General features: G+C 42.4%; 3 protein-coding genes across 8 annotated transcripts; 1 reads left to right on the top strand and 2 right to left on the bottom strand.

The window, feature by feature from the left end:
- Window positions 1-3475: 3475 nt before the first annotated feature.
- On the top strand, window positions 3476-25745 carry LOC113463060 (putative wall-associated receptor kinase-like 16). Of its 6 annotated transcripts, XR_005506992.1 has the most exons (5): window positions 3476-4520; window positions 6551-6706; window positions 6839-8003; window positions 8812-9116; window positions 9243-9529. XR_005506992.1 is itself a non-coding variant. In XM_039116015.1 (4 exons), exons 1-4 carry the CDS (start codon window positions 3623-3625, stop codon window positions 8959-8961), a joined length of 2319 nt encoding a protein of 772 aa, XP_038971943.1. In that variant the 5' UTR covers window positions 3476-3622; the 3' UTR covers window positions 8962-9529. The 6 variants fall into 6 exon arrangements, 5 of the variants coding, with proteins under 5 accessions (XP_038971943.1, XP_026662477.2, XP_038971944.1 ...); XM_039116015.1 differs by having other exon boundaries at window positions 8862-9529; XM_026806676.2 differs by having other exon boundaries at window positions 8812-9529.
- LOC120104606 lies at window positions 12732-13524 on the bottom strand. The gene is made up of 3 exons (XM_039116021.1): window positions 13429-13524; window positions 13013-13342; window positions 12732-12909 (listed from the first exon to the last, which is right to left on the bottom strand). Exons 1-3 carry the CDS (start codon window positions 13483-13485, stop codon window positions 12784-12786), a joined length of 513 nt encoding a protein of 170 aa, XP_038971949.1. The 5' UTR covers window positions 13486-13524; the 3' UTR covers window positions 12732-12783.
- On the bottom strand, window positions 13628-14838 carry LOC120104605. Its single transcript, XM_039116020.1, has 5 exons — window positions 14741-14838; window positions 14461-14643; window positions 14123-14367; window positions 13802-14005; window positions 13628-13723 (listed from the first exon to the last, which is right to left on the bottom strand). The coding sequence occupies exons 1-5, from the start codon at window positions 14781-14783 to the stop codon at window positions 13685-13687; spliced, it is 714 nt and encodes a 237-aa protein (XP_038971948.1). The 5' UTR covers window positions 14784-14838; the 3' UTR covers window positions 13628-13684.
- Window positions 25746-27301: the final 1556 nt, after the last annotated feature.

The following is a 27301-nucleotide window of genomic DNA, read 5'->3' as shown; positions in this document are numbered from 1 at the left end:
TGACCGCCTAGCGATAAAATACTTACTCAAATCTTTTAATGATGAAAGTAAACAATTTTATGGCCAAATTTTTTGTTGTTAAAATTCTGAGTTTTTTTAGTGAAATAAGCCATGCAGTAAAACATAAACCGTTGGACATTGTCTCCATGGCCTGGTGGCTTCAACGAAAAGCCACTTTAGTAAGATACTGAACCAGAATGAATAAATATCTCAGGTATAGAAGTCCTCGCAGGAGGCTGCATAAGTTAATTTTAACTTTTTAGAACTAGAACAAGTAGAAGTCCGGTAGATTCAAACCCAGGTCACTAATATTAACATCCAAGAACTTCATCAACCAAGAATTGAATCTGCATCTTTTTTGATGCAATGTAAGATTTGAATCAGCTAGATGTTGTAGAATTGTTTCTGCAGGTCTGCCTCACATTGACCAATATTTTGTTGTCAAAAAATGTTAGTGTCTCATCTCTTGACACTACAAGAAATAGGGGCTTTGGCGATGCTTTTTAAGGCTTTTACCGACGCTTATAAGCGTCGGTAATTTTCGTCCCGACGCTTTCCAAAGCGTCGCCAAAGCGTCGGCTATGTCGGGGTGGAAAAAAAATTGCTGACGCGTTTGAAAAGCGTCGCTAAAGGTTATTTTTAGCGACGCTTAAAAGCGTCGCTATAATCCGTCTAGCAACGCTTTAAAGCGTCGGGTTTAATTACTGTTTTTAAGTTAGCGACGCTTTAAAGCGTCGTCATAAATTTTTTTTAAAGAAAAAAATATATAAAAATATATTTTCTTACCGCAACCTGAGGGGAAAACCGATCCGGGCCTCGTCGCGCCACCGGATGGCGGTCTGGAGCTTGGACTGGGTTTCTTTGAGGGAGATGAGGATGGATCGGAAGGAGCCGTAGGCGTCAGCGAAGCGGAGGAAGTCGTCGAGGAGGCGGTCGGTCCAGGGGGTGGAGGAGCGGCGGTGGAGGGTGTCCTGGGCCTGGGGGAGCTGGTGGAGGTCATCGAGGGAGGCGTGGAGGAACTCGATCCGGGCGAGGCCGGCGCAGATCCAATCCGGGGAGCCCGACTCTGGCTCCGGGCGGGACTGCCAGGACCGGAGGGCGCGGATCTCGTCCTCGAGCGAGGCGAGAAGGCTTCGGCGATCTGCTTCACGGTCAGCGGGACGGCGCCCTGAGCCCTGCGAATCTGAGATTGAGAGCATGATCGAGAACAAGGATTCAGAGGTCGAGACATCGAGATCGTGATCTCCACACACAGAGAGAGAGAGGCAATTGGTACCTTGGCGGGGGAGAAGGAGGAGGGATCGGGGGCCTGGGTGGCCTAAGAAGGCATGAAGCCGACGCCGGAGAAGAGGGAAGAAGCTCCATCGGACTATCTATGAAGCATGGCCGCTCTCTCTCTCTCTCTCTCTCGCTTCTTGGAAGGGGGCGAGCGGCGGCGAGCGGCGGCAAGCAGGGGAAAGGGTTAGAGATTTATAAGGGAGGGGGTTTGAGGGATCGGGAGGGTGGAGGGGAGGGGGGAGGGGATTTGTAGAGAGGAGGGGGGAGGGGGCGAGCGGCGGAGAGAGAAGAGGAGGGGGGAGGGGATTTGTAGAGAGGAGGGGGCGAGCGGCGGAGAGAGAAGGGGAGGAGATTTGTAGAGAGGAGGGGGGAGGGGGCGAGCGGCGGAGAGAGAAGGGGAGGGGGGCGGCTGGATGGGTTGGGATCGGGAGGAATTTGCAGGCCTCCGACGACGCTTTCTAAAGCGTCGTTGGAAAGGAAAAAAAGAAAAAAAAAAGGGAGATGGCTTCGGTTGGAAAGTTTTCGGCTTCCGCCGACGCTTAAAAGCGTCGGTGTAATCTTATAATTTTTCTGCAGCATCGTCTTAGGCCAGATCTACTCACACTTTATAAAAGCGTCGGTAAATTTTGGCGCTTAGCAAAAATTACCGACGCTTTTACTTAGTGTCGGCAGAGAAAAATCGCGAAAAGTACTTTTTTCTGTAGTGTGATCTTGATGATCATTTTACATCTTAATCTCTAGCTGTTTACGTATTTATATACAATTGCATGCAAAACACATATAAGTGTGTAGAGAAATAGATTTAATGATGTGGACCAATATTTAACTATATATAACAGCAAGGACTAACACAAAATCCTAACCAATAGCAAATCTAAAATATACCGGCCAGTTCAGAAGCCATTCAATACCTTAAGATCCACCTGAAAGGCCTTTCTTAACACCGCATTTTTCTTTTTCAAAAAGGACGGTTATACATAGGTCATCTTCGTTGAACAAAAGATGCTATTTCTAGTAGTTTTTGTTGACGTCTCTCTTTTTTTGATGAAGCTTTGTGACCCCTCTTTAATTTGTTGACCTCTCTTTTTGTTGACCTCTCATGGCCACCTAACTGCTACTAGTAGAAACGGTAGAGCGAGTCTCAATTCACTCCCTTTTTCATTGGTTCTTTCTTCATCGGTGAACGTCTACCCAAGAACTCATGTTTTACCTTCTCCTCTGCTGTCCCTCTCAACATACGTATTGCATCACCATGAATATTCCCTAGTTTGAAATTATCTTCATATAGGTAGGTGTCTATTCTTTGATGGACCCCAAAGGAAGACTTTAGCCTCTAACGGGGCTTTGGTCCCTCATTTTAATCAAGCCGACTGGGGCTTTGTGCCTCAATTATTGGCATAAAGATAACTAAAGCTTCAAGAAGATGATATCCTTTTTATTCACATCCATATTTTATCCATCTTCAGAGTAACTGATCTCCTCAGTGGGCCGGGGGTGGTCCTCCAGATATTCCGGAAGTCATCTATTTGATCTACGTAGTTCGCCAAATCCAGATATTTACCGTAGCACGTTGTTTATCCTCTGTATATGCTCTTCTCCGAATCCCTAAACTTTGTTTATACGACGGGAAAAGTACTTGTGAACGCCCAAGTGCCTTTGAACACTTTAAACCGAGGCTCATAAGGCTATGTATGATCAGATTTAGTAATTGCAGTCAATCGATCGTGAAATCTTTTTTCCATGAGAATGAGTTTGGATCCTCTATAATGCACTGCGGAGGATGGTGCATATATATTTGGATGGATGATTTTATTGGCATACCAAACACGCTAGCTCGATGAACACCATAGGTTGAGGGACGGGCCCCAGCCATCTATATTATCTCCAAGATAGGTGGGGTGTTGCGCATCTCTCTCTCTCTCTCTCTCTCTCTCTCTCTCTCTATATATATATATATATATATATGGTGCAAAATGGACGTTGCTCTTATCTTTCGCATGAAAGGTTCATCAACCCGAACCCATGCAAAACACGCGGAGGATCCAAGACATCCATCCATATAAGCTCACTGAATCTGACGGCCAGAAATACTCTAGGTGGACTAAAAGTAAACAGCAAACTTTGAAGTCTTTGTCGCACCTTGTTTAATATAAAGTACTCGTACTCCGGCAAGAGCACCATTGCTGTCATAATTGGCCTTTAGCTTTTGCGTCGTTCTGCGCTGGGGGAATTGCTTAGCCGGGCTATGAGCCTATGATGATAATGGAGTTCGTCAATGTGGGGCAGCCGTGACGCCGGAGCTCTGTCAATTTAAAGGATACCATAGCCCAAAATAGATCTGCAAATGGAGCAGCACTCAGCCCCCCTTGTGAGGAAGAAGCTAGAAAGAATGGTTTGGCAAGCAGCTCTTCTTGTTCAGTTGGCGAGCCTTGCAGCGGCATCAGGAGAACGGCATATCGCTCGGTCCGGCTGCCAGGCGAAGTGCGGAAACGTCAGCATCCCCTACCCTTTCGGCATCGGCGAAGGCTGCTTCCTCCATGGCTTTGAAATCACATGCAACACATCCTTCAACCCTCCCAAGGCCTTCCTTGGCAGTGGCAACATCGATGTCGAAGAGATCCAGCTTCTCAAGGGTCGTGTGGTCGTCAATAAGCTTATAGCCCGTGACTGCTACGCCAAGAATGGCAGCCGCCGCAATAGCACGTCCACAAGCATCGTGCTTTCCAAGCCCTACATGTTCTCCAGCACCCGCAACAAGTTCGTGGCGATCGGGTGCGACACCATCGGACGCCTCGAGGACATGGAGTCGAAGTTCGAGACCGGGTGCTTGTCGCTGTGCAATAGCACCAGCTACATCACTAATGGGACCTGCAACGGCATCGGCTGCTGCGAAACAGTTATTCCAAAGAAACTCAGGTCCTTCGAGGTCTACGTCAGCAGCTTTCGCAACCACACCGAGTGTTGGGATTTCAATCCTTGCAGCTACGGCTTCTTGGCTGATGAGGGGCGGCTAAACTTTAGCGTCGACAGCTTCTCTCGTCTTGCCAGCACGGAAAAGATCCCGGTGACGCTGTCCTGGGCCGTACGGGACAAGAGCTGCGAGGAAGCTCGCAATAACCGGACGAGTTTTGCGTGCAAGGCCGAGAACAGCTACTGCGTGAACTCCACCAACGGAGGGGGATACCGCTGCAATTGCTCAGAAGGATTTGAGGGCAACCCTTATCTAGAAGACGGATGCCAAGGTAATTCCGTTTCTCTTCCCGGTAGCCAGAATTCCGTCTTGACTTGGCAAAACTGAGTATACGCACCGTGCTCTTCCATCCGAGGTTCAAATCTTGGTTGGGAGGTCTCGCCAGGTGTTTAATTAAAAAGCGAATATCTTCCTTAATTGTTGTATGAGAGAGATCCCTCTAAACTTCCCGCTCCTCGTATATATAGCTAATAGCTTGAATAATTTCAGAAACACACCATGTACAACTCATAGAATATTCCCAATCTTTCAACTGAAGATGGCGACTACCGATCACAACTTAATCTAGTTTTCCATTACTGCTAGTTATCGTTCCATTATAACATCTAATAATAGTTATTTCATTACAAAAAAATCCAATCAGATGTTTTACTATGCAAATGATGACAATCATGTTTTCTTAATACTATAGACTCTGAAACTTTTTGATGTCTCGTTGTTGGGGGATATTAGGCTATTAGCCCTGTTCAAATTAACCTTGATCATGAGTTTGAATCTCTAGGCATCAGGAAGATCACAGTTGGGCTTTGTGTGGTTAAATGTATTCTTGAGCTTATATAGCCTAATACTACTTTGCCCACTCATAATCAGCTGGGTTATTTTCCTCTCGGCAGAACAACAACACGTTCATTTAATTTTGAGTGTTGATTACTCGAGTGATAACACCCTTTTAAGAGTTGGGAATGGTTTGCCTAATTCCTATCCCACTATCTGGAGAAGTTCAGAAATTCTTATTGGTTGGATCAGGTCACCACGGCTGGCCCAACCACAAAGAGACGCGTACAAATAGACGGGGAGCAATAGCCAATAAGAAGCGTCCCAATATATTTAGGGGCTTAAGGTGATTTTGTCTTTGCGGCCTTTCCTGCAGTGGGCCGGCCTAAGGTGAACTCATAAAGTGGTTTATTTTCTTTCCATTTTATCTTTGAGGCATTTTCTGCGGTGAGCCTTCTTTGGGCCGGAGCCTCGGCCATCTTAGTCGCCTAAGGGTTGGGCCGGCCCTGGATGTTTGTGTGTTGTCCCAAATTATGGTTGGACTGGTCTATCTCTGAGTTGGCCAGGCATCTCTTTCACCAAGCTCAGGCATCTCTTTTTGGTCCATCGCCAACCCCAAGCCTCAGAGTTTGGTAAGGTTTCGCCAAGCTTACTCAACCAGTCAAACTAGAGGTCCACTTGATAAACCGAGTTTGGGTTGCGAAACTTACATCCAAGATTGGGCTCAGGGTTCGCATATAAGCGTGCAGGTTGTGAGCCGAGTCATGTTTGGCTCAGAAATTTAAGTTGAGCTCGGCTTCCTCTGAGATAGCCGAGCCCGAGTCTTTTCTTTTTCTTTTTCTTTTTCTCTTTTTTTTATTAATCTTGGAAGTTATATGAGCTGCATTTGAGCGAGGCTCAGCTAGCTCGATTTTGGTTCATACCCAGCTCAAAATTAATAAACAAGCAAAGATAAATATCATATAATTTTTTTTATATATTAAGATATTTCTGAGCCCTTGGCGACGATGACGCGCGGTAGGGTGGTGCAAGAGATCGTGGCGTCATAGGCGAGGATGGAGAATTAGAGAGGAGGCTGGGCGTGATGGAATAATTTCAAATTATATTTATCATATTATATAATATATATTTATATTTATATTATAATATATATTATATAAAATCAGGCTTGGGTTGCGTTAATGTAAACTCGTGCCCGGCTCGTTTATTGGTCGGGCTTAAATTTCAGACTTATCCAATTTTGGGGGCTTAAAGGCCAAGCCGAAGCCCATCCACAATGGTTCAGGTACGAGCAGAGGCCCCGGTATTTGAGTGGCTATAAATTAGACCTCGCTCTGGTAATCAAGCATTCTGTCCGATCTTCACCCTTGTTATCTTAGATTCGGTGGAGGACAGGAGTAAAGGTGGCAAACCATTTACTTGTTAGATTTGGTGGCTGACTTATGTTATCTTAGATCTCTGCTTGCATGCTCAAGTGGGAATATCTTAGTACTCTTTCTGACTAACATCTTGATGGCTACTCTCTAGATATTGATGAATGTGCATCTTCACCCTGCGTAGAAAGATGTGAAAATTTCCCTCCAGGAAACTATACCTGCCGTTGTCCTTGGCACATGTATGGGGATGGCAAGAAAAATGGAAGCGGCTGCAAATCTATATCCAAGCTCCTCCACTGGGTTCTAGGTAAGGCTCTCTACCCAACCAAACTAACCAAGTGTTATTAGATCTTCATGCATGATATACATTGCAGATGAAAGAGCCTGGTTTCACATGTATATAAACTTCCAATTTACCTCTACGTACTTATTCTTGTAGGCTCAGGGTTTGGTCTCTTAGTTCTCGCGGTCCTCAGTTCTTTGCTTTATCTGATGATCAAGAAGCGAAGACACATTAAGCTCAAGGAGAAGTTCTTCAAAAAAAATGGAGGTCTTCTGCTACAGCAGCAACTCTCTTCGCTAGAGGGTAGTGCCCCAGTGACAAGGTTGTTTACCACAGAGGAGCTCTTAGCAGCTACTGACAACTACTTGGAGAGCCGCATCCTCGGCCAGGGAGGTGCCGGGACAGTATATAAAGGAATTCTTTCGGACAAAACAATCGTGGCGATCAAGAAATCCAGAATATCCGATGATAGCGAAATCGAGCTGTTCATAAATGAGGTGGTGGTTCTTTCCCAGATCAACCATAGAAACGTAGTGAAGCTCTTGGGGTGTTGTCTGGAAACCAGAGTCCCACTGCTCGTTTTTGAATTCGTGCCCAACGGATCCCTCGCTCACATGTTACACAGTGAAGGTGGCAAAGCCTCGCTGTTCTTGGAGTGCCGTCTGAGGATCGCAACAGAAGTAGCAGGAGCGCTGGCTTACCTGCACTCCGCAGCCTCGGTGCCTATTATTCACAGAGATGTCAAGCCCAGCAACATACTCTTGGATGAGAACTACACAGCGAAAGTATCTGATTTCGGAACTTCGAGGCTGGTTCCCTTCAATCAGAAAGCATTTGAATCATTGATTCGAGGGACCTTTGGATACGTGGATCCTGAGTACTTCCTCACCGGCATGTTCACCGACAAAAGTGATGTCTATAGTTTTGGGGTGGTTCTGGTCGAGCTCCTCACAGGTGAGAAGCCAGTAGTACCGACAAAATCGATGGAGTTCACCAATCTCGCCTTGCAGTTCGGTTCTCATGTGAAGGAAGGCCGTCTTCTCGAGATTCTGGAGCAACGTCTAGTCCAAGAGGGATCTCCTGAGCTGCTTCTAGCAGTTGCGGAGCTTGCGACCCGATGCCTCAGCTTGAAGTGGGAAGAAAGGCCTACGATGAAGGAAGTCGCCATGGAGTTGGAGGGGCTGAGAACATCCAGCAGGCATCCTTGGGTTGAAAAGAACGAAGAAGAGGGAGACCGTTTGACGGCAATTGAATGCTCCACAAGTACCTTTGGTGAGGGTGATTCTTCCTCGCACATCATGCTGTCCTTCGACATCTCGCGGTAATTGGATTGGATCAAACTGCTCTGGGATTTAATATGCTGCATGTTCTATATCTTTATTTTCAAGATAAGGATGTTTGTCTAATTTTGAACATCACATAACAACTTGTATGCAGTTTTTTTTTATAGGGTTTGGACATGAGTATATATTATTTCTAAGATATACCAAATGTGTTGGAATAGAAAAAAAAAAAAACCTTTCTCTCTCTTTTTTTTTTCTTCTACAAATATTTTAACATAGTACCTCCGATATTAGCATAATTTTAGAGGTCACGTAACAATATGTATCAGCCTATAATATTTTTTTTATTAGTATGATCTTGTTAAAATAATTTTAAAAAACACAATAATTTCATCAGTAAGTATTATTTTTTTATTTAATGTCCGAGTATATATAACTGCGGAGATGTGCCGAAATAAAAAAATAAAATTACTTTTTTTTTCTCTCTTCTTCTACAAATATTTTAATAAGGGAGACTGCAACATGGCAGATCCAAAGGTTCTAAAAACTACATTAAAGTCTCTTTTTAGCTCTGTTTCTTTAGGTTTATGAGTAACTTCTTCACCCTGTGTACTTTAAGACAAGCTTATTAGAATATGAAGAGTAGTATATATTAGACAATCTGAGCCCAAGGCGAGGTAAACAAGATAAACATTGGACACTACAGTACTAGCAGTCGGCATAAAAAAACTAAAAAAAACATAAAAGAGACATTACTATTTGTTTTTATAAGCTACATCAATTGCCGAGGTTTCAACAATGTCGTAATCTTATAATGAACTTAAAATCCTTATTGATTCTTGCTAGAGAAAATATTGCACTTCGACCTCGAACTAGACCAATCTCATTGACCTCAGATGTAAACCGAGGCGAACGATGTCGGCCTCAACTGGGGAGCATACCAGCTTAGGAACCTCCAGCCGAGGAGAACAATCAGTGAGCATCGACAAAGACTGACAGCCCTAACAACCGACAACCTTGCAGGCCGTAATTGCGGCAGCACCACACTCTGCGCCAGGCCTGTGCGGCATGCCTCCCACGTGGACTGATCTCTGCACTACATCCTATCACTGGTTATTGCCTATCCATCATTTTACGCCACGTTGGCCCAGGTAACAACAAAGTTGATTTTTCTATATAAAGGGGGAAACTTGGGGGACCTCACAAAGCGACCCTCTACTAAAATCCTCTCCCTTCCATATCGTTGCCTTGATATGCATTGAAAGGTTCCTCTCCAGAAACTCTCCAAAAGTGGACTTCTTGAAGGCCATCCAGTGGAGGAGACCAGCGCCCGACGCCTCAACTAGCCTACTCAGTCCGCTTCTAGCAGACCTTAGGGTCGTCCAAGCTGCTCTCCCACCTTGGTCCGAATTCGAATAATGGTTATATAGCAGCCATTTGTTCTCCAAATTTGCCGAAATTGGGATTATTTTGGAAGATAGATTGTGAATAAAATATAGGTGGGCATTTTGGCGTGACAGGGCTTTGAACATTTCCGGCTATCGTCCGAGAAAATGCAACCGAAAAGGAGTGTATCAAAATTGGAAATACTAAAAGTAATTGCGTTTCCTTTCACGAAATAATCCTAATCATCTAAAATTGGTTGAGATAAATGGATTTGCTTGTGCTATGAACCAAGTATAGCTTGTAGTATCCTCGGTATATGGTTCTATTCTCCTTTGGGCTATATTTGGGCTTGGACAGGCCTGAGGCCCGTCAGGCTTGGCCTCAGTTTCAGGTAGTGGAGTCCAAACAACAATGAGGCTAGCCCGACTCGAGCCCAACATGGCTCAGCCCAGTCTGCCACCTAACTGGAATATAGGAACCCTTCACCCTTCCTTCCTTCCTTTCCATCTCTCATCTCCTCTCTCTCTCTCTCTCTCACAATTCCCTTCCCAACTCCCTTATCATTTCTCTTCCTGAGAGCCTCCGGTTGGGTGGTGCCGTCCCCACTGCATCGGGCTAGATTTGGATAGGGCATGTTGGATATTTCGGCCGGCCTTGGCTTCGGGCTTGAGTTGGGTTCGGGCTTTAATCTTTAATATTTCGGGTCTAGGCCCAGACCAAATCTTGAAAAATTCATCAAAACTTGAAAAAAAAATCATCTAAGCTAGGACCATGCTACATGGAAACCTGACCCAACCCAGACTAATAATTCCAGCTCTAACATCCGATAAAAAAGGGTGCGACCGTGTTAAGATTGACGAATATTAGTCCATGGAAAACATTTCATGGGATAGATAAAACATGGGGCTATCTGGTCAACAGAATTAGTGAAATTAATGGGACGAAGAGGGTACCCTGTGAGCTCCTCTCTTGGGAAGTTTCACCTACTATCAAACAAGTCTTGTGATGATACATCCAATTTACCATTGTACAGGTCCTGTGGTTCCATTTCCTTAAAAGGAACATGTGCTACATGACAATTAGTTACCTTTGTTATATGTGCGATCAACTTTAATGTGTGAACAAATCTTGCATATAACATTAGATCTTTCATATCTTCAGTCCTAGAAGTTGGGCCAGCCCACAGACTGAGTTTTATATTGTTTGGAATAAATTGCTAGGCTTTCTTTTTTAATAAAAAGAGAAAAGTTCTGAGATGGAAGTGATGTCATGGTCTCATGGAGTCGCGGCAGAGATATCGTACAGAATAGAACTTTTTTTGAAGGATTCATGAGAAAATATTTGCTAGAAATGCAGAGAAATCAGTTTCAGGCTACAAAAATCCAAAATTTTCATCAATAAAAAAAAAAAATAGACACAAGGGTCATAGAGCATAAAATTTTGCAAGGGAGCCAACCTCTCTAGTCCCTATATTTTGCATTGTAGAGATCTATATAAAGTCAGATAGCCACCATATCATTCATCTCGGAGATGAAAAATTATGTCGCACACTACATGCACCAGTATGGCTGTGCACCATGCTAATTATCGTGTCTCATTCTTGTGGGCCAATCATGGACATGAGAGTATGACGAATGGATCCCATAGAAACAAGACACGGAGGTTAGCATAGTGCACGACCCTAGCGACAAAATACTTTTGGTTACTAAAATCTTGTAATGATGAATGTAAACAATTTTATGGCCAAATTTTTTGTTGCTAAACGTCTGAGTTCTTTTAGTGAAATAAGCCATGCAGTAAAACATAAACCGTTGGACGTTGTCTCCAGTATGCCCCCACTACAAGAATAATGGTCATTAGCGACGCATTTTTTTTGCCTTTAACGACGCTTTGAAGCGTCGGTAAAAACCATCCCGACGCTTTCGTAAGCGTCGGCAAAGCGTCGCCTATGCTACAGTGGAGAAAATGTTTTCCGACGCATCGAAAAGCGTCGAAGGCTTTCCCGACGCTTTTTAGCATCGGCAATTGCAAAATTAGCGACGCTTTAAAGCGTCGCTAGCTGTAATTTAACGACGCTTTAAAGCGTCGGTAGCGAACGACGCTTTAAAGCGTCGCTAATTGATTTCTGGTCGAAATTTTAGCGACGCTTTAAAGCGTCGTTAATTGTCAAATTGGCCATACCAGGCTAGGGATACAGCCATAGGGATGGTATGCTCCATGCCCCATGCCCTAGTTGTAGTTTTGAACCCTATCCTCTTCAGGAACCCTATTCTCAGGGAGTCTCTTGATCACCTCAGTACTCCAGAATTTGACGATATGATGTCGATTAGACAAGCAATTTTTTGAGAGGGGAGAGTGTACAGGTAATTATCTAAACGTCAGTACTTTGGATGCATCATCGAACCCAAAATCTTAGTTACTAAGCAAGAGTGGTAATGCCTAGTAGGGCAAACCTTTCGGTCAATAAAACACAAAAAAGACCAGTAGGACAAACCTCATTTCATACAGGAAGAAACAAAACATGAAACCGCATTTCAATGAGCTAGTTAACATTAACAACAAAGTTATCCCTCACAGTCGAGAAAGACTACCATCCATCAAGGCTAACAAAAGGCCTCTAGCGCATCCAGAATCACTGTCAATCAAAAATTCATCAGGTCAATTCATGACACCTCTCAGAATAGCAGAATTTGTAGAAACCTAATATCTGTAGTCTGTCATACAAGTAAATATGCCAAAAGGTAAAATCCTAGGAGTAACCTCTTAAAACATTCCTGCGATGTTGCATGCATCTCTGCAGAGTTCCATGATCTTATTTTAATTGCTGGATTACCGCAACTCAGGGCGGACAAAATCTGCATCAGGAGGCACCGATATGTCAATTGTTGGCCTCAACTGTGCGCAAACTTCGATGGCACCGTGTACTGGATCAGACAAGAAACTGCTGAGGAGGTCCTGATTAAGAGAAGCATACTTGTCGACAGCTACAAATGCCTGCTGGGTGAGAATGTAATCAAATCGTGGTGCCCACTTCCTTGATCCCAGACGTGCAGTTGTGGAACAGTTATCCACCATGAAAGAGACACCACGAGCATGCATAAAAGGATTCAATGAATCCACTGATTCGATCACACTCTCATTAATAATCTCTGAATAAGAATGCCCCTTCTTCCTCAAAACCTCAATCTGCATACAAATGAAAAAAGTTACAATGAGAGCCTATGGGAAATTAGGGAGATAACAAGGAGCAAATAAACTATACCTGAGCCATCATTAGCGTCGCTTTAAAGCGTCGTTAGAATATTAATTTTTTTTAAAAAATAATTTTTAAAATTTCTAAACCCTGTTTACAAAATCAAAGCCACACACACTAAGCGAGATATACACAAAATCAAACATATTTATCTAAACATTCATATTGTCAAATTACATTCATACTATCAATTTACGTTTACAATGTACTTCAAAAAGCATAAAAAAATACATATAAACTCCAAAATAAATGCTCCAGGGGTCGCTAGCATCACCATCTCTACGTGCAGATGAACTATCAGGAACCTGTAATAAAAAAACTAAAGCAGTTAAGAATACGAAAATTATTAAACTCTTTAAGAAAAATATGATACTTATGCAAAATGTTCAAGTAGATGTAGTAATTTACCTGAGGAGGGACAAACTGATGCAACAAAGATGTAATCTGATTAATCTGAGCCCTCAAAGATTGCATCTCTGTCTGGTGGCTCTGCTTCAACTCTTTTATCTCTGCCTTCAGATCATTAACCTCTGCAGTGCTACTACTCTGTCTAACATCTTGAGTATATCTACCCACTGCAGACAACTGAGTGGGGGTAACTCCAACGCCATAACCCCTCACTCGACCATAACGCTCCGAGCCCATCAACTCGGTAAACACCTGAGCTTCGACACCTCTGGTGTTGCCGATTGAAGATGACTCTCCGATACGCTCTGAAATAAGGGATGTAGCTCTGTCCTATATCTCTCAAAAACAATCAAATTAATTTTTGAAAAATTAAAATATATAAAAAATCATTGCAGAAATTATTAATAAATACATATAACTATATCTCTCGACTCCTCTCGGACAAAGCTGCCATCTCGGTGGGTGTGAGTCATCTTATAGAACTCCACCTCACCAGGTTTTCTCCCATGGTCTTCCATCTACAACAAAAAGTATATTGGAAGAGTTTCATCTTATAGAACTATATCATGATACATGCTATATGATACAAGAGTTTCAAAAAGTTTCAAAAAAACTTACGAATTCAGCTCTGAGCCTCGCATAACTCTTCGAGCCTGAAGTGTGAGGAATTGTCTAAGATGCTCGTGCGGCTCGACCAATGTCAGAATATGTCTACCACGAAAAAATTAAACATTGTAATATATTAAATATATTAAACATTATATAAGGTATTGAGAGAGAATACACAACCTGTCCTCTCTCGGAAAACCAATAGTGAACAAGCTCCCTCCACTGATGATGGTATACATCAGGAGGACAAACACGAGCAACCTCCTCCTCTGTCATACCCTCGCGCTTCCAGTCGGCCTTTAACTTCGACTTATATTCTTTCCATTTGCGGTTGAGGGACTTTAGCACCCAATCATGGCTCTCTGGAGGGAGCACAAACTTTTTCTACACCAAAACAAAAGAATGTTATAATAATATTAAATCAAAAAATTAAATTTATAATAGTAAGCAAATTAACATACAGTAGCTATCAAATTAACAATATTAAATTCAATTCTTTACCTGTACAAATTTAAGAAGCTCAACTTTATAAGAAGGAAGCATATCATTCCACTTATGATAGTTGAGCGGACACAACTGACCCCTACGCGCAACTGATCCTAAGAAACTTGATAAAAGGCTTCCAGCCCTCTTGATGGGCTGCCCTAGTTCGTTGCATTCGACGACCATCTTCTCATCCTCACGAAGCTGCCACACATCCCGTGCTCGAGAGGAACCCCGTGTCAACCTCACTCTCACTTGTTCATCTATAAAAAATAATAATTAAAACATTGGAGGTAAATTAATTAAAATAATTAGATTGTAAATGAACTTAATATATGCACTTTAAATCAAATTACCTTGGATATGCAAGTCATCCATAACCTCCTGGCCTGGATGTTGCTGAGACTGGAACTCATGCTGAGACTCGGACTCGTGCTGCTGGGGCTGCTGGGATCGCATGGACTGAGCAGAAGAAGATCCCACCTGAGACTGCTGGAACTCCACATCTCTGAATCGTTTTCCTCGGTGCATTTTGTTACCTAAGCAAGTACTTAAGCAATTGAAATCTGTTTAAAAATGCAAGAGTAACTAATGTATAAATCATAAAATATTAAAAACAATGGATGAAGCACAAACCTTTTCTCCAACTAGGCCAGAGCAGACAGAAAATTTCAAGCATTATAGGGTTGCGGATTGGGTTGCAGGAGATCGTTTTTTTTTAACCCTATAAAATCATTATAGGGTAGAATAAACCAAAAAAATGTACAGGTACAATTATCCATACAGGAGCCAAGTCAGCCAGGGAAAAAAATCCTGGGGCAATTCCATACATATCAACAGTTCAGGGATTTAAACAAGTATCCAGGGGTGCGCAAATGCATGTTCAGGGAGGGGAGAAATACTAATCATATCAACAGTTCTTACTTTTTTGAAAATTGGGTTTATACAACCCACTTACATCCAAATACCAAATGCAAGAAACATATACTTGATTTTAAAAGAGGCCAACATAGTATAGAAACAATATACAATATTAGAGTAGCAGAAATTCATATTTGACTATGTCCATGACTTGAAATGAACTGCACGTATCAGACTGCCTAGTTTCTAACTCCACATTTATACTTGATGGTGGAACAAATTAGTATTGAAGAGTTATTGGCATTTAAATTAGTATTGGAGAGTTATTCGCATTTGTAATGTCGTTTAATGTCGTTTCCTCGAGTTGTAAGTTAGGTGATTCTGATATCATTTCCTAAAATTGATTATTGGTCAATAAAAGAGAGATACTTATAAAATGATTTTCCTTTTTAGTTGATACTTCATACTACTTGATTTTCTCCATAAAGATTACATGTTTGCTTTATCTAATAAAGATTTTAATTTATGCATATATTTACTGTTTAAGTGTCTTGAGGTCGTTTTCCTCACCTCAAGGTAACATGTTTTCTAAGCCAAAATTTCCTTTCTACTAATTACATTTTGAAACACATATCAACTGGGGCCAAGCAATAAACTTGTATTATTAGAAGTCCGCAAGAGACACATAAAGGTACTGCCACACCTAATCTGAATATTCAGGTTTATCCAATAGAAAACCATCTACCTGCAAGCTTAGAGATGCATGGACAGCTAATACAATTATTGAGGAAAAAATGATATAAAATTAGATAAATGAAATTTTATGTTAAGCTACTTTGCCTTCGAGTGCTTGATGATGGTAGAAGTAAAACTCTTCAAGAAATATCCAAGTTCAAGAAACTAATTTCTAGGAGTATAGAGTTCGCGATTAAGAAGAATGATATTTGAAACAACCCAGGTCATTGAAACCAAGCCCCAATGTCTTGTTTTACCAATTGTACTAGTTGGCACCTTTATATTAGCAAACAAAAAGCCGTAAAAGGATAGTAAAAAAGAGATTAAAAAGCCATAGATAACAGATAATCATATTAACTGATATCCGAGATATATCAATTTATATCAGCTTAGAAAAGCATAGTTAATAAGAGCTGATATTTAGTATCAGACCAGTAAGCGCCCACTACCAATACAATTAACCCGACAAGACTTGAGCTTTTCCTTTTTACCAGGTCCACTTTAGTCTGTGTATGTTCATGCCATCTTCGTCGGTTCTCCCTTGATTTTGTCACCAGCAAGTGGAATTGACGCACTTCTCTCGCATTCCTTAATTCTTACCTTATCCTTTCTAGTATTAATCCAAAACCATCACATCATTCTCATACTGGCGCATCCACTTTATTTTCTCAGGCCCTCACTGTTCTGCAACTTTATGAACAATCCAAAGTGCTGGCCTCATGTTTCGTAAATTTGTCCTGGAGCCATCTCAAAAAATACCTAAACCACACCCCTCTACTTCATCTATCTCTATCTGTCTCTATATTCTTCTGTATGATGAATCCAACAGAAGAAACTGATGATGCCATTGCATATAATTACCATAATTTTTGACTATGGCTTCATTTATGTTTCCATTTCTGTTGATATTGATGTGAACATATATGATCAAGAAGTGTTTTGGGTCGGGATGATAATTTTCAGTTAGAATATAGTATCAGATCCTCGCATAAATCAAATCCAACAGCATATCAACAGAAATATCAACAGAAAGCAGGTCTGTGTTCCGTAGTATACTGGTCTGAGTCGGGACTTGCGAGCGAAGACCTGTTCATCCACCATGAATTGGGGAAGGAGTCCCGTAGGCAAGGTCAGATTTTCACTCAAACATTCCAGCATCTTTTTCCCCTCTGCGATCACCTCCTCAATCATTTAGCTTCTAATACGTAATCTATGAGCAGTAATTTGAAAATATGCAGAAGAAAACCACCTTACCCTATAGTTATACATCAACCAAAAGCACCAATAGTTCTTCAAATTTTAAAAAAAAACAGAAGTTACGAACTAGTAGAAAGAAAAACACAACATATATATGGACTAGCATAGAAGAAATCCCAGTAACAATGTGAGCAAACCCATGAACCTGATGATGGAGGGTAGTATTCAGAATTCGGCATCCCAGGCGGCGGAGGAGGATAGCTACCCTCAGGCTCTGCCGGTGTGGATGGCGGTGGCAAGCACGGATTTAAAGATCCAGAACATCTAGAATTTAAAGATCGAAGCAAGAGAAGAAGATCCCAAACCTGGCCTTGTCCCTGTCCTTGCCGGCTCCAAACTTCAAACGCCGCGTGAGTGCTCTGCGGCGGAGGAGGCGGGAGATATCCACAGAGAGGAGGCCAACGGAGAGGGGGAGGAGGGGAAGGAGATGCGGCGGAGGAACGCGATTTGGGGTCGCTCGAAGGAGGGGAATGGCTGAGATCGGCGGAGGGAGGGGGGAGTCGGTCGGCGTGAGCGAGCTAGGGATAGTAGGGATTTAAGGCTGCGGAGGGAGAGGGTCGATCGGGTTTTGTTGTGGGAGAAATGAAGTCCGACGACGCTTATAAGCATCGTCGCATTTATCCCTTATGCCGACGCTTATAAGCGTCGGTGATTACACAATGCGACGCTCCAACGCTATCAAAAGCGTCGGCGGAAGATTTTGTACCGACACTTTCCAAAAGCGTCGGCATTTACTGTTGCAAGAAAAAAAATTGCCGACGCTTTTATCTAGCGTCGGCAATATAGGGTCGGCAAACAGATTTTTTGTTGTAGTGCCCGGTGGCTTCAACGAAAAGCCACTTTAGTAAGATACTCAACCAGAATGAATAAATATCTCCGGTATAGAAGTCCTCGCAGGAGGTTGCATAACATTTGTTTTTAATTTTAACTTTTTAGAACTAGAACAAGTAGAAGTCCGGTAGATTCAAACTCAGGTCACTAATATTAACATCCAAGAACTTCATCAACTGAGATTTGAATCTGCATCTTTTTTGATGCAATATTATGTAAGATTTGAATCTAGATGTTGTAGAATAGTTTCTGCAGGTCTGCCTCACACTGACCAATATTTCGTTGTCTAAAAATGTTGTATCTCATCTCTTGATTTTGATGATCATTTTACATCTTAATCTCTAGCTGTTTACGTATTTATATACAATTGTATGCAAAACATATATAAGTGTGTAGAGAAATAGATTTAATGATGTGGAGACCAACATTTAATTAACTATATACAAGGACTAACACAAAATCCTAACCAATAGCAAATCTCCAATATACAGGCCAGTTCAGAAGCCATTCAATACCTTAAGATCCACCTGACAGGCCTTTTTTAACACCCCATTTTTCTTTTTCAAAAAGGAGGGTTATACATAGGTCATCGTTGTTGAACAAAAATGCCATTTCTAGTAGTTTTTGTTGACGTCTCTCTCTCCTTTTTTTTTTTTATGAATCTTTGTGACCTCTCTTTAATTTGTTGACCTCTCTTATTGTTGACCTCTGATGGCCACCTAACTAGTAATAGTAGACAGGATAGAGCGAGTCTCAATTCACTCCCTTTTCATTGGTTCTTTATTCATCGGTGAACGTCTACCCAAGAACTCATGTTTTATCTTCTCCTCTGCTGTCCCGCTCAACTTACGTATTGCATCACCGTGAATATTCCTTAGTTTGAAATTATCTTCAGGTTTCTATTCTTTGATGGACCCCAATGGAAGACTTTAGCCTCGCGGGACTTTGGTCGACCATCACTTGATTTAAGCCGATTGGGGCTTTGTGCCTCAATTATTGGCATAAAAATAATGAAAGCTTCTAGAAGATGGTATCCTTTTTATCCACATCCATATTTTATCCATCTTCAGAGTAACTGATCTCCTCAGTGGGCCGGGGGTGGTCCTCCAGATATTCCGTAAGTCATCCAATTGATGCTCTACTTATTCCTCCAATCCCAGATATTTACCCCGTAGCAATGCTGTTTATCCTCTATATATACTCTTCTCCGAATCCCTAAGCTTTGTTCATACGACGGGAATAGTACTTGTGAACGCCCAAGTGCCTTTCAACACCTTAAAGCGTGGCTCATAAGGCTATGCATGATCAGATTTAGTAATTGCAGCTAGCCAATCGATCGTGAAATCTTTTTTCCATGAGAATTCTCATGAGTTTGGATCCTTTATAATGCATTATGGAGGAATAAAGGATGGTGCACATTTGGATGGATGATCTAATTGGCATACCAAACAAGCTAGCTCGACGAACCCCATAAGTTGATCTATATTATCTTCAAGATAGGTGATGTATTAACCATCCATATATATAGCTTTTTTTTTTTTTTTTTCCATACGTCCACTATTGGATCATACAATAGTTATTTCGAGATATATGCAGATAGATCGATAAAAAAAGTTTCGAGTGCCTTAAGAGCCGTGCGCACATTGTTGAGGAAGATCAGTCTGCCTTCCTTTGCTCCGAAGGTTCACCAACCCGAACCCATGCAAAACACGCGGAGGATCCAAGACATCCATCCATAGAAGCTCACCGAATCTGACGGCCAGAAATACTCTAGGTTGACTAAAAGTAAACATCAAACTTTGAAGTCTTCGTCGCACCTTGTTTAATATAAATTACTCGTACTTTGATCAGAACACCATCGCTGTCATACTTCGCCTTTAGCTATAGCGTCGTTCTGGCACTGTGGGAATTGATTTGCCGGGCTATGATGATAATGGAGGTCGTCCGAGTGGGGCAGCCGTCGACTATTCTTCGCAATCAAGTGAGCACGCAGCCGTGACGCCGGAGCTGTGTCAATTAAAAGGATACGTACCATAGCCCAAAATAGATCCGCAAACGGAGCAGCAGTTAGCCCCTTGTGAGGAAGAAGCTAGAAATTAAGAATGGTTTGGCAAGCAGCGCTTCTTGTTCAGTTGGCGAGCCTTGCAGCAGCATCAGGAGCACGGCATATCGCTCGGTCCGGCTGCCAGGCGAAGTGCGGAAACGTCAGCATCCCCTACCCTTTCGGCATCGGCGAAGGCTGCTTCCTCCATGGCTTTGAAATCACATGCAACACATCCTTCAACCCTCCCAAGGCCTTCCTTGGCCGTGGCAACATCGATGTCGAAGAGATCCTGCTTTTCCAGGGTCTGGTGGTCGTCAATAACCATATAGCCCGTGACTGCTACGCCAAGAATGGCAGTCGCCTCAATAGCACGTCCCCGAGAATCCGGCTTTACAAGCCCTACAAGTTCTCCAGCACCCGCAACAAGTTCGTGGCGATCGGGTGCGACACCATCGGACGCCTCGCGGACATGGAGATGAAGTTCGAGACCGGGTGCTTGTCGCTGTGCAATAGCACCAGCTACATCACTAATGGGACCTGCAACGGCATCGGCTGCTGCGAAACATTTATTCCAAATGAACTCAGGTCCTTCCAGGTCCACGTCGACAGCTACCAAAACCACACCAAGTGTTGGGATTTCAATCCTTGCAGCTACGGTTTCTTGGCTGATGAGAGACGGCTAAACTTTAGCGTCGACAGCTTCTCTCGTCTTGCCAGCACGGAAAAGATCCCGGTGACGCTGTCCTGGGCCGTACGGGACAAGAGCTGCGAGGAAGCTCGCAATAACCAGACGAGTTTTGCGTGCAAGGCCGAGAACAGCTACTGCGTGAACTCCACCAACGGAGGGGGATACCGCTGCAATTGCTCGGAAGGATTTGAACGCAACCCTTATCTAGAAGACGGATGCCAAGGTAATTCCGTTTCTCTTCCCGGTAGCCCGGTCTTTTTTTTTTTTCTTTCTTTCTTTCTTTTCTCTCTCTTCTTCTTCTTTTTTTTTTGTTTTTTTTGCTAAAATGGAAGTATCATACCAAACGTGTATGGATACAGCCAAGAAAATCAAAAAACAAAATATCTCGAAGAGCACTAGGCAACTCCACCTCACCCATCCATAGGTGTACTCCGAGTAGTGGGCCGCAAAAGAATCCATCAAGTTTGCAGCCTCATTGGTCTCTCGGAAGACATGCTTAACCTAAATGACTAGCCCCTCTCGAGCTATAGCCCAAATATCTCTCAGCAATGGATGGTAATCACTGATCCCCTCCCCCTCGACGCCCGTCGGATTCACCCAATGATCGTCGCAGAATCACCCTCCAAGAGGACCATCCTAGCATGCAAAGCATGCCGCACATAACACAGTCCAGACCAAGCCGCTCTTAACTCAGCCTCGGGCACCGAGGTGTCAAACAGCTGGCAACCCTCGACAGCAATCACTTTAGAGTCTGGGCTCCTCACCACAAAGCCCGCACCAACCCTCACGCCGCCCTGCAGGACGCAACCATCGAAATTGATCTTGAGGAAACTCAGGAGTGGGGACTTTCAGGTGAAAAACACCATATGGGGCGCTCTAAGAGCAAATGTAAAGCCCCAGATGTCCCAAGCTGTTAAAGGTCTATCCGAGTGGTCCGCCTGAGAGACCTCCACTGCAAGCATCCTAGCCCTCTCCACCACCACCTCCGGAGGGAGGTACACTCCCCAAAAGTTCATGCGTTTCGCGCCAGCCATATCCGGTAAGCGGTGTAGGTCGCCCTCACCGCTAATTCAGTCTTGACTTGGCAAAACTGAGTATACGCACCGTGCTCTTCCATCCGAGGTTCAAATCTTGGTTGGGAGGTCTCGCCAGGTGTTTAATTATCTAGAATATTTTCATTAATTGTTGTATGAGAGAGATCCCTCTGAACTTCCCGCTCCTGGTATATATAGCTTGAATAATTTCCGAAGCACACCATGTACAACTCATAGAATCCCACTCTTTCAACCGAAGATAGTGACTACCGATCACAACTTTATCTAGTTTTCCATTACTGCTAGTTATCGTTCCATTAAAACATCTAATAATAGTTATTTCATTAAAAAAAAAAAATCCAATCAGACTATGCAAATGACAACCATGTTTTATTAATACTATAAACTCTGCAACTTTTTGATGTCTATTCAAACCTTGATCGTGAATTTGAATCTCTAGGCATCAGGAAGATCACGGTTGGGCTTTGTGTGGTTAAATGAATTCTTGAGCTAATATAGCCTAATACTACTTTGCCTACCCATATATAATCCGCTGGGCTATTCCCCTCTCGGCAGAACAACAACACGTTCATTTTATTTTGAGTGTTGATTACTCGACTGATCACACCTTTTAAGACTTGGGAATGGGTTGCCTAATTCCTATCCCACTTTCTGGAAAAGCTCAGAAGTTCTTATTGGTTGGATCAGGACACCAGGGCAATGAGGGCATGTTTGTGCGCTGTCCCAAGTTATGGTTGGACTGGTCCTTCTCTGAGTTGGTCAGGCATCTCTTTCACCAAGCTCAGGCATCTCTTTTTGGTCCATCGCCAACCCCAAGCCTCGGAGTTTGGTAAGGTATGGCCAAGCTTACTCAAACAGTCAAACTAGAGATCCACTTGATAAACCGAGTTTGGGTTGTGAAACTTACATCCAAGATTGGGCTCAGGGTTCGCAGATAAGCGTGCAGGTTGTAAGCCAAGTCATGCTTGGCTCAGAACAAGTTGAGCTCGGCTTCCTCTGAGCTAGCCGAGCCGAGTCATTTTTCTTTTTATCTTGGAAGTTAAATGAGCCACATTGAGCTAGGCTCAGCTTGCTTGATTTTGGCTCATACGCAGCTCAAAATGAATAAACAAGTAAAGATAGATATCATATAATTTATATATATATATATATATATATATATATATATATATATATATAATAAGATACTTCGGAGCCTTTCAAGTTGGCGACAATTAGGGTAGAGTGGTGCAAGAGCTTGTGAGATCATGCGTGAGGATGCAAAATTAAAAAGAAAGGTGTGCTTGAAGAGATAATTTTATATTATATTTTATCACATTATATAATATATATTTTATATTATATTATAATATATATAATATATATAATATATATTATATAAAATCATGTTTGGGCTGCGTTGATGTAAACTTGTGCCCGGCTCGTTTAATGGTCGGGCTTAAATTTTAGACTCGCCTGATTTTGTGGGCTCAAAAATCAGGCCGAAGCTCGTCCTAAACAGTCCAGTTCTCAGTATTTAAGTAGCTCTAAATTAGACCTCCCTCTAGCAATCAAGCATCCTCCCCGATTTTCATCCTTACCCTCCGTTTGGGAGTTTTGGGGAGAAAAGAAAAGAATGGAAAACTTTAATGGGGAGGAAAAAGAAAAGAAAGGAATAGAATAGATTTTCCTCTCCTCTTGTTTGGGAGTTTTAGGAGGAAAGAGAAAGTACTTTCCATCCTCTTGTTTGAAAATTTGGAGAGAAAAGAAAAGAAAGTATACCTCTTTAACACTTTTACTAAAATACCCTTATTATAAAAGGGGCATACTTATGAGTAGAGGTGCAAATGGATCGGGATGGATCGGATCATGAGTGACCCCGACCTAATCTGGATCCTTGTTCGGGTCCTAATTTTAGACCCAGGCCCAACCCACTAGAAAATCAGGTCGGGTCAGATTGGGTCCACGGCTACAATTTTTGACCCAAAGAGTCGAAATTTTATTTCTTCCATAGAGATGCAGTATATGGGTATATAGAGGTGGAGATGACATATGAAAGGTTAAAACAAAAGATGCCTTAGGATATATTTGTCCTTTTAATTTAGTACTTTTTTAATTTAAGGGTAAAATAGGTATTATAAAAAAATATTAAGTTTCAATTTCTTTCTCTCCAAATCTTTCCACTTATGAGAGGAAAGAAATGGGAGAATTGGAGCCCAAAATTTTTCCTCCTATTCCCTCCTATTTTCTCCTTTTCTTTTTCTTTCCCTCCATTAAAAAACTTTCAAATATCAAAATTTTTAACTTTCCCTTCCATTCCATTCTTTTCCTTTCTCCTCAATTCCATGTTTTCAAACGGAGCCTTATTATCTTAGATTCGGTGGAGGAGAGGGGTAAAGGTGGTGAACCATTTACTTGTTAGATTTGGTGACTGACTTATGTTATTTAGATTTCTGCTTGCATGCTCAAGTGGGAATATCTTAGTACTCTTTCTGACTAACATCTTGATGGCTACTCTGTAGATATTGATGAATGTACATCTTCACCCTGCGTAGAAAGATGTGAGAATATCCCTGCAGGAAGCTATACCTGCTATTGTCCTTGGCACATGTATGGGGATGGCAAGAAAAATGGAAGCGGCTGCAAATCTATGTCCAAGCTCCTCCACTGGGTTCTAGGTAAGGGTCTCTACACAACCAAACCAAACCAAATTAACCAAGTGTTATTAGATCTTCGTGCATGACATTCATTGCAGGTGAAAGAGCCTGGTTTCATATGTATATAAACTTCCAATTTATCTCTACTTATTCTTGCAGGCTCAGGGTTTGGTCTCTTAGTTCTGGCTGTCCTCAGTTCTTTGCTTTATCTGATTACCAAGAAGAGAAGACACATTAAGCTCAAGGAGAAGTTCTTCAAAAAAAATGGAGGTATTCTGCTACAGCAGCAACTCTCTTCACTAAAGGGTAGTGCCCCAGTGACAAGGATGTTTACCAAAGAGGAGCTTTTAGCAGCAACCGACAACTACTTGGAGAGCCGCATCCTCGGCCAGGGAGGTGTTGGGACAGTCTATAAAGGAATTCTTCCAGACAAAAGAATAGTGGCGATCAAGAAATCCAGAATATCTGACGATAGCGAAATCGAGGTGTTCATAAATGAGGTGGTGGTTCTTTCCCAGATCAACCATAGAAATGTGGTGAAGCTCTTGGGGTGCTGCCTGGAAACCAGAGTCCCACTGCTCGTTTTTGAATTCGTGCCCAATGGATCCCTCGCTCACATCTTACACAGTGAAGGTGGCAAAGCCTCGCTGTCCTTGGAGTGCCGTCTGAGGATCGCAGCAGAAGTAGCAGGAGCGCTGGCTTACCTGCACTCCGCAGCCTCCGTGCCTATTATTCACAGAGATGTCAAGCCCAGCAATATACTCTTGGATGAGAACTACACGGCGAAAGTATCTGATTTCGGAACTTCGAGGCTGGTTCCCTTCAATCAGAAAGCATTTGAATCATTGATCCGAGGGACCTTTGGATACGTGGATCCTGAGTACTTCCTCACCGGCATGTTCACCGACAAGAGTGATGTCTACAGTTTTGGGGTGGTTCTGGTCGAGCTCCTCACGGGGGAGAAGCCAGTAGTACCAGCAAAATCTATGGAGTTCACCAATCTCGCCTTGCAGTTCGGTTCTCATGTAAAGGAAGGCCGTCTTCACCAAATTCTGGAGCAACGTTTGGTCCAAGAAGGATCTCCTGAGCTGCTTCTAGGAGTTGCGGAGCTTGCGACCCGATGCCTCAGCTTGAAGTGGGAAGAAAGACCTGCGATGAAGGAAGTCGCCATGGAGCTGGAGGGGCTGAGAACATCCAGCAAGCATCCTTGGGTTGAAAAGAACGAAGAAGAGGGAGACCGTTTGTTGACGGTAGTTGAATGCTCCACAAGTGGTACCTTTGGTGAGGGTGATTCTTCCTCGAACATCATGCTGTCCTTCGACATCTCGCGATGATTGGATTGAATCAAATTGCTCTCGAATTTAATCTGCCGCATGTTCTATACGTTTATTCTCAGATAAGGATGTTGGTGTGATTTTGGGACCATTTAACAACTTGTATTAGCAAGTATTATCCAAGAAGTTCATCAACTGAGATTTGAATCTGCAACTTTTTTGATGCAATATTATGTAAGATTTGAATCTAGATGTTGTAGAATAGTTTCTGCAGGTCTACCTCAGATTGACCAATATTTCATTAACTAAAAATGTTGTTTCTCATCTCTTGATTTTGATGATCATTTGACATCTTAATCTCTAGCTGTTTACGTATTTATATACAATTGCATGCAAAACATATATATATATATAAGCGTGTAGAGAAATAGATTTAATGATGTGGAGACCAACATTTAACTATATATAACAAGGACTAACACAAAATCCTAACCAATAGCAAATCTAAAATATACAGGCCAGATCAGAAGCCATTCAATACCTTAAGATCCACCTGAAAGGCCTTTCTTAACCCCCCATTTTTCTTTTTCAAAAAGGAGGGTTATACATAGGTCATCTTTGTTGAGCAAAAGATGCCATTTCTGGCAGTTTTTGTTGACGTCTCTCTTTTTTTGATGAATTTTTGTGACCTCTCTTTAATTTGTTGGCCTCTCTTTTTGTTGACCTCTCTTATTGTTGACCTCTGATGGCCACCTAACTAGTAATAGTAGACAGGATAGAGCGAGTCTCAATTCACTCCCTTTTTCATTGGTTCTTTATTCATCGGTGAACGTCTACCCAAGAACTCATGTTTTATCTTCTCCTCTGCTGTCCCGCTCAACTTACGTATTGCATCACCGTGAATATTCCTTAGTTTGAAATTATCTTCAGGTTTCTATTCTTTGATGGACCCCAATGGAAGACTTTAGCCTCGCGGGACTTTGGTCGACCATCACTTGATTTAAGCCGATTGGGGCTTTGTGCCTCAATTATTGGCATAAAAATAACGAAAGCTTCTAGAAGATGGTATCCTTTTTATCCACATCCATATTTTATCCATCTTCAAAGTAACTGATCTCCTCAGTGGGCCGGGGGTGGTCCTCCAGATATTCCGGAAGTACTCCATTTGATGCTCTACTTATTCCTCCAATTCCAGATATTTACCCCGTAGCATGCTGTTTATCCTCTATATATACTCTTCTCCGAATCCCTAAGCTTTGTTCATACGACGGGAATAGTACTTGTGAACGCCCAAGTGCCTTTGAACACCTTAAAGCGTGGCTCATAAGGCTATGCATGATCAGATTTAGTAATTGCAGCTAGCCAATCGACCGTGAAATCTTTTTTCCATGAGAATTCTCATGAGTTTGGATCCTTTATAATGCATTACAGAGGAATAAAGGATGGTGCACATTTGGATGGATGATCTAATTGGCATACCAAACAAGCTAGCTCGACGAACCCCATAAGTTGATCTATATTATCTTCAAGATAGGTGATGTATTAACCATCCATATATATATAGCTTTTTTTTTTTTTTTTTTTCCATACGTCCACCATTGGATCATACAATAGTTATTTCGAGATATGTGTAGATAGATCGATAAAAAAAGTTTCGAGTGCCTTAAGAGCCGTGCGCACATTGTTGAGGAAGATCAGTCTGCCTTCCTTTGCTCGGGAGGTTCACCAACCCGAACCCATGCAAAACACGCGGAGGATCCAAGACATCCATCCATAGAAGCTCACCGAATCTGACGGCCAGAAATACTCTAGGTGG

This window comes from Phoenix dactylifera, unplaced genomic scaffold, assembly GCF_009389715.1.
Source record: "Phoenix dactylifera cultivar Barhee BC4 unplaced genomic scaffold, palm_55x_up_171113_PBpolish2nd_filt_p 000046F, whole genome shotgun sequence".
NCBI lineage: Eukaryota > Viridiplantae > Streptophyta > Magnoliopsida > Arecales > Arecaceae > Phoenix > Phoenix dactylifera.
Note: the sequence above shows the minus strand (reverse complement) of the source record. Positions and strands in the feature narration are given on the sequence as shown.

Excerpts from the sequence above, each read along its gene's own strand:
- LOC120104606 (XM_039116021.1), bottom strand. The coding sequence starts at position 13,485 with ATGACTCACACCCACCGAGATGGCAGCTTTGTCCGAGAGGAGTCGAGA. Across the intron at positions 13,343-13,428 it reads AGGAGTCGAGAGATATAGTT|GACAGAGCTACATCCCTTAT; the intron begins ATATGTATTTAT and ends TGAGAGATATAG. Across the intron at positions 12,910-13,012 it reads ATCAGTTTGTCCCTCCTCAG|GTTCCTGATAGTTCATCTGC; the intron begins GTAAATTACTAC and ends TTTTTATTACAG.
- LOC120104605 (XM_039116020.1), bottom strand. The coding sequence starts at position 14,783 with ATGCTTGAAATTTTCTGTCTGCTCTGGCCTAGTTGGAGAAAAG. Across the intron at positions 14,644-14,740 it reads CTGGCCTAGTTGGAGAAAAG|GTAACAAAATGCACCGAGGA; the intron begins GTTTGTGCTTCA and ends GTACTTGCTTAG. Across the intron at positions 14,368-14,460 it reads GGATGACTTGCATATCCAAG|ATGAACAAGTGAGAGTGAGG; the intron begins GTAATTTGATTT and ends TATTTTTTATAG.
- LOC113463060 (XM_026806676.2), top strand. The coding sequence starts at position 3,623 with ATGGAGCAGCACTCAGCCCCCCTTGTGAGGAAGAAGCTAGAAAGAATG. Across the intron at positions 6,707-6,838 it reads GCTCCTCCACTGGGTTCTAG|GCTCAGGGTTTGGTCTCTTA; the intron begins GTAAGGCTCTCT and ends TTATTCTTGTAG. Across the intron at positions 8,004-8,811 it reads CTGTCCTTCGACATCTCGCG|AGAAAATATTGCACTTCGAC; the intron begins GTAATTGGATTG and ends GATTCTTGCTAG.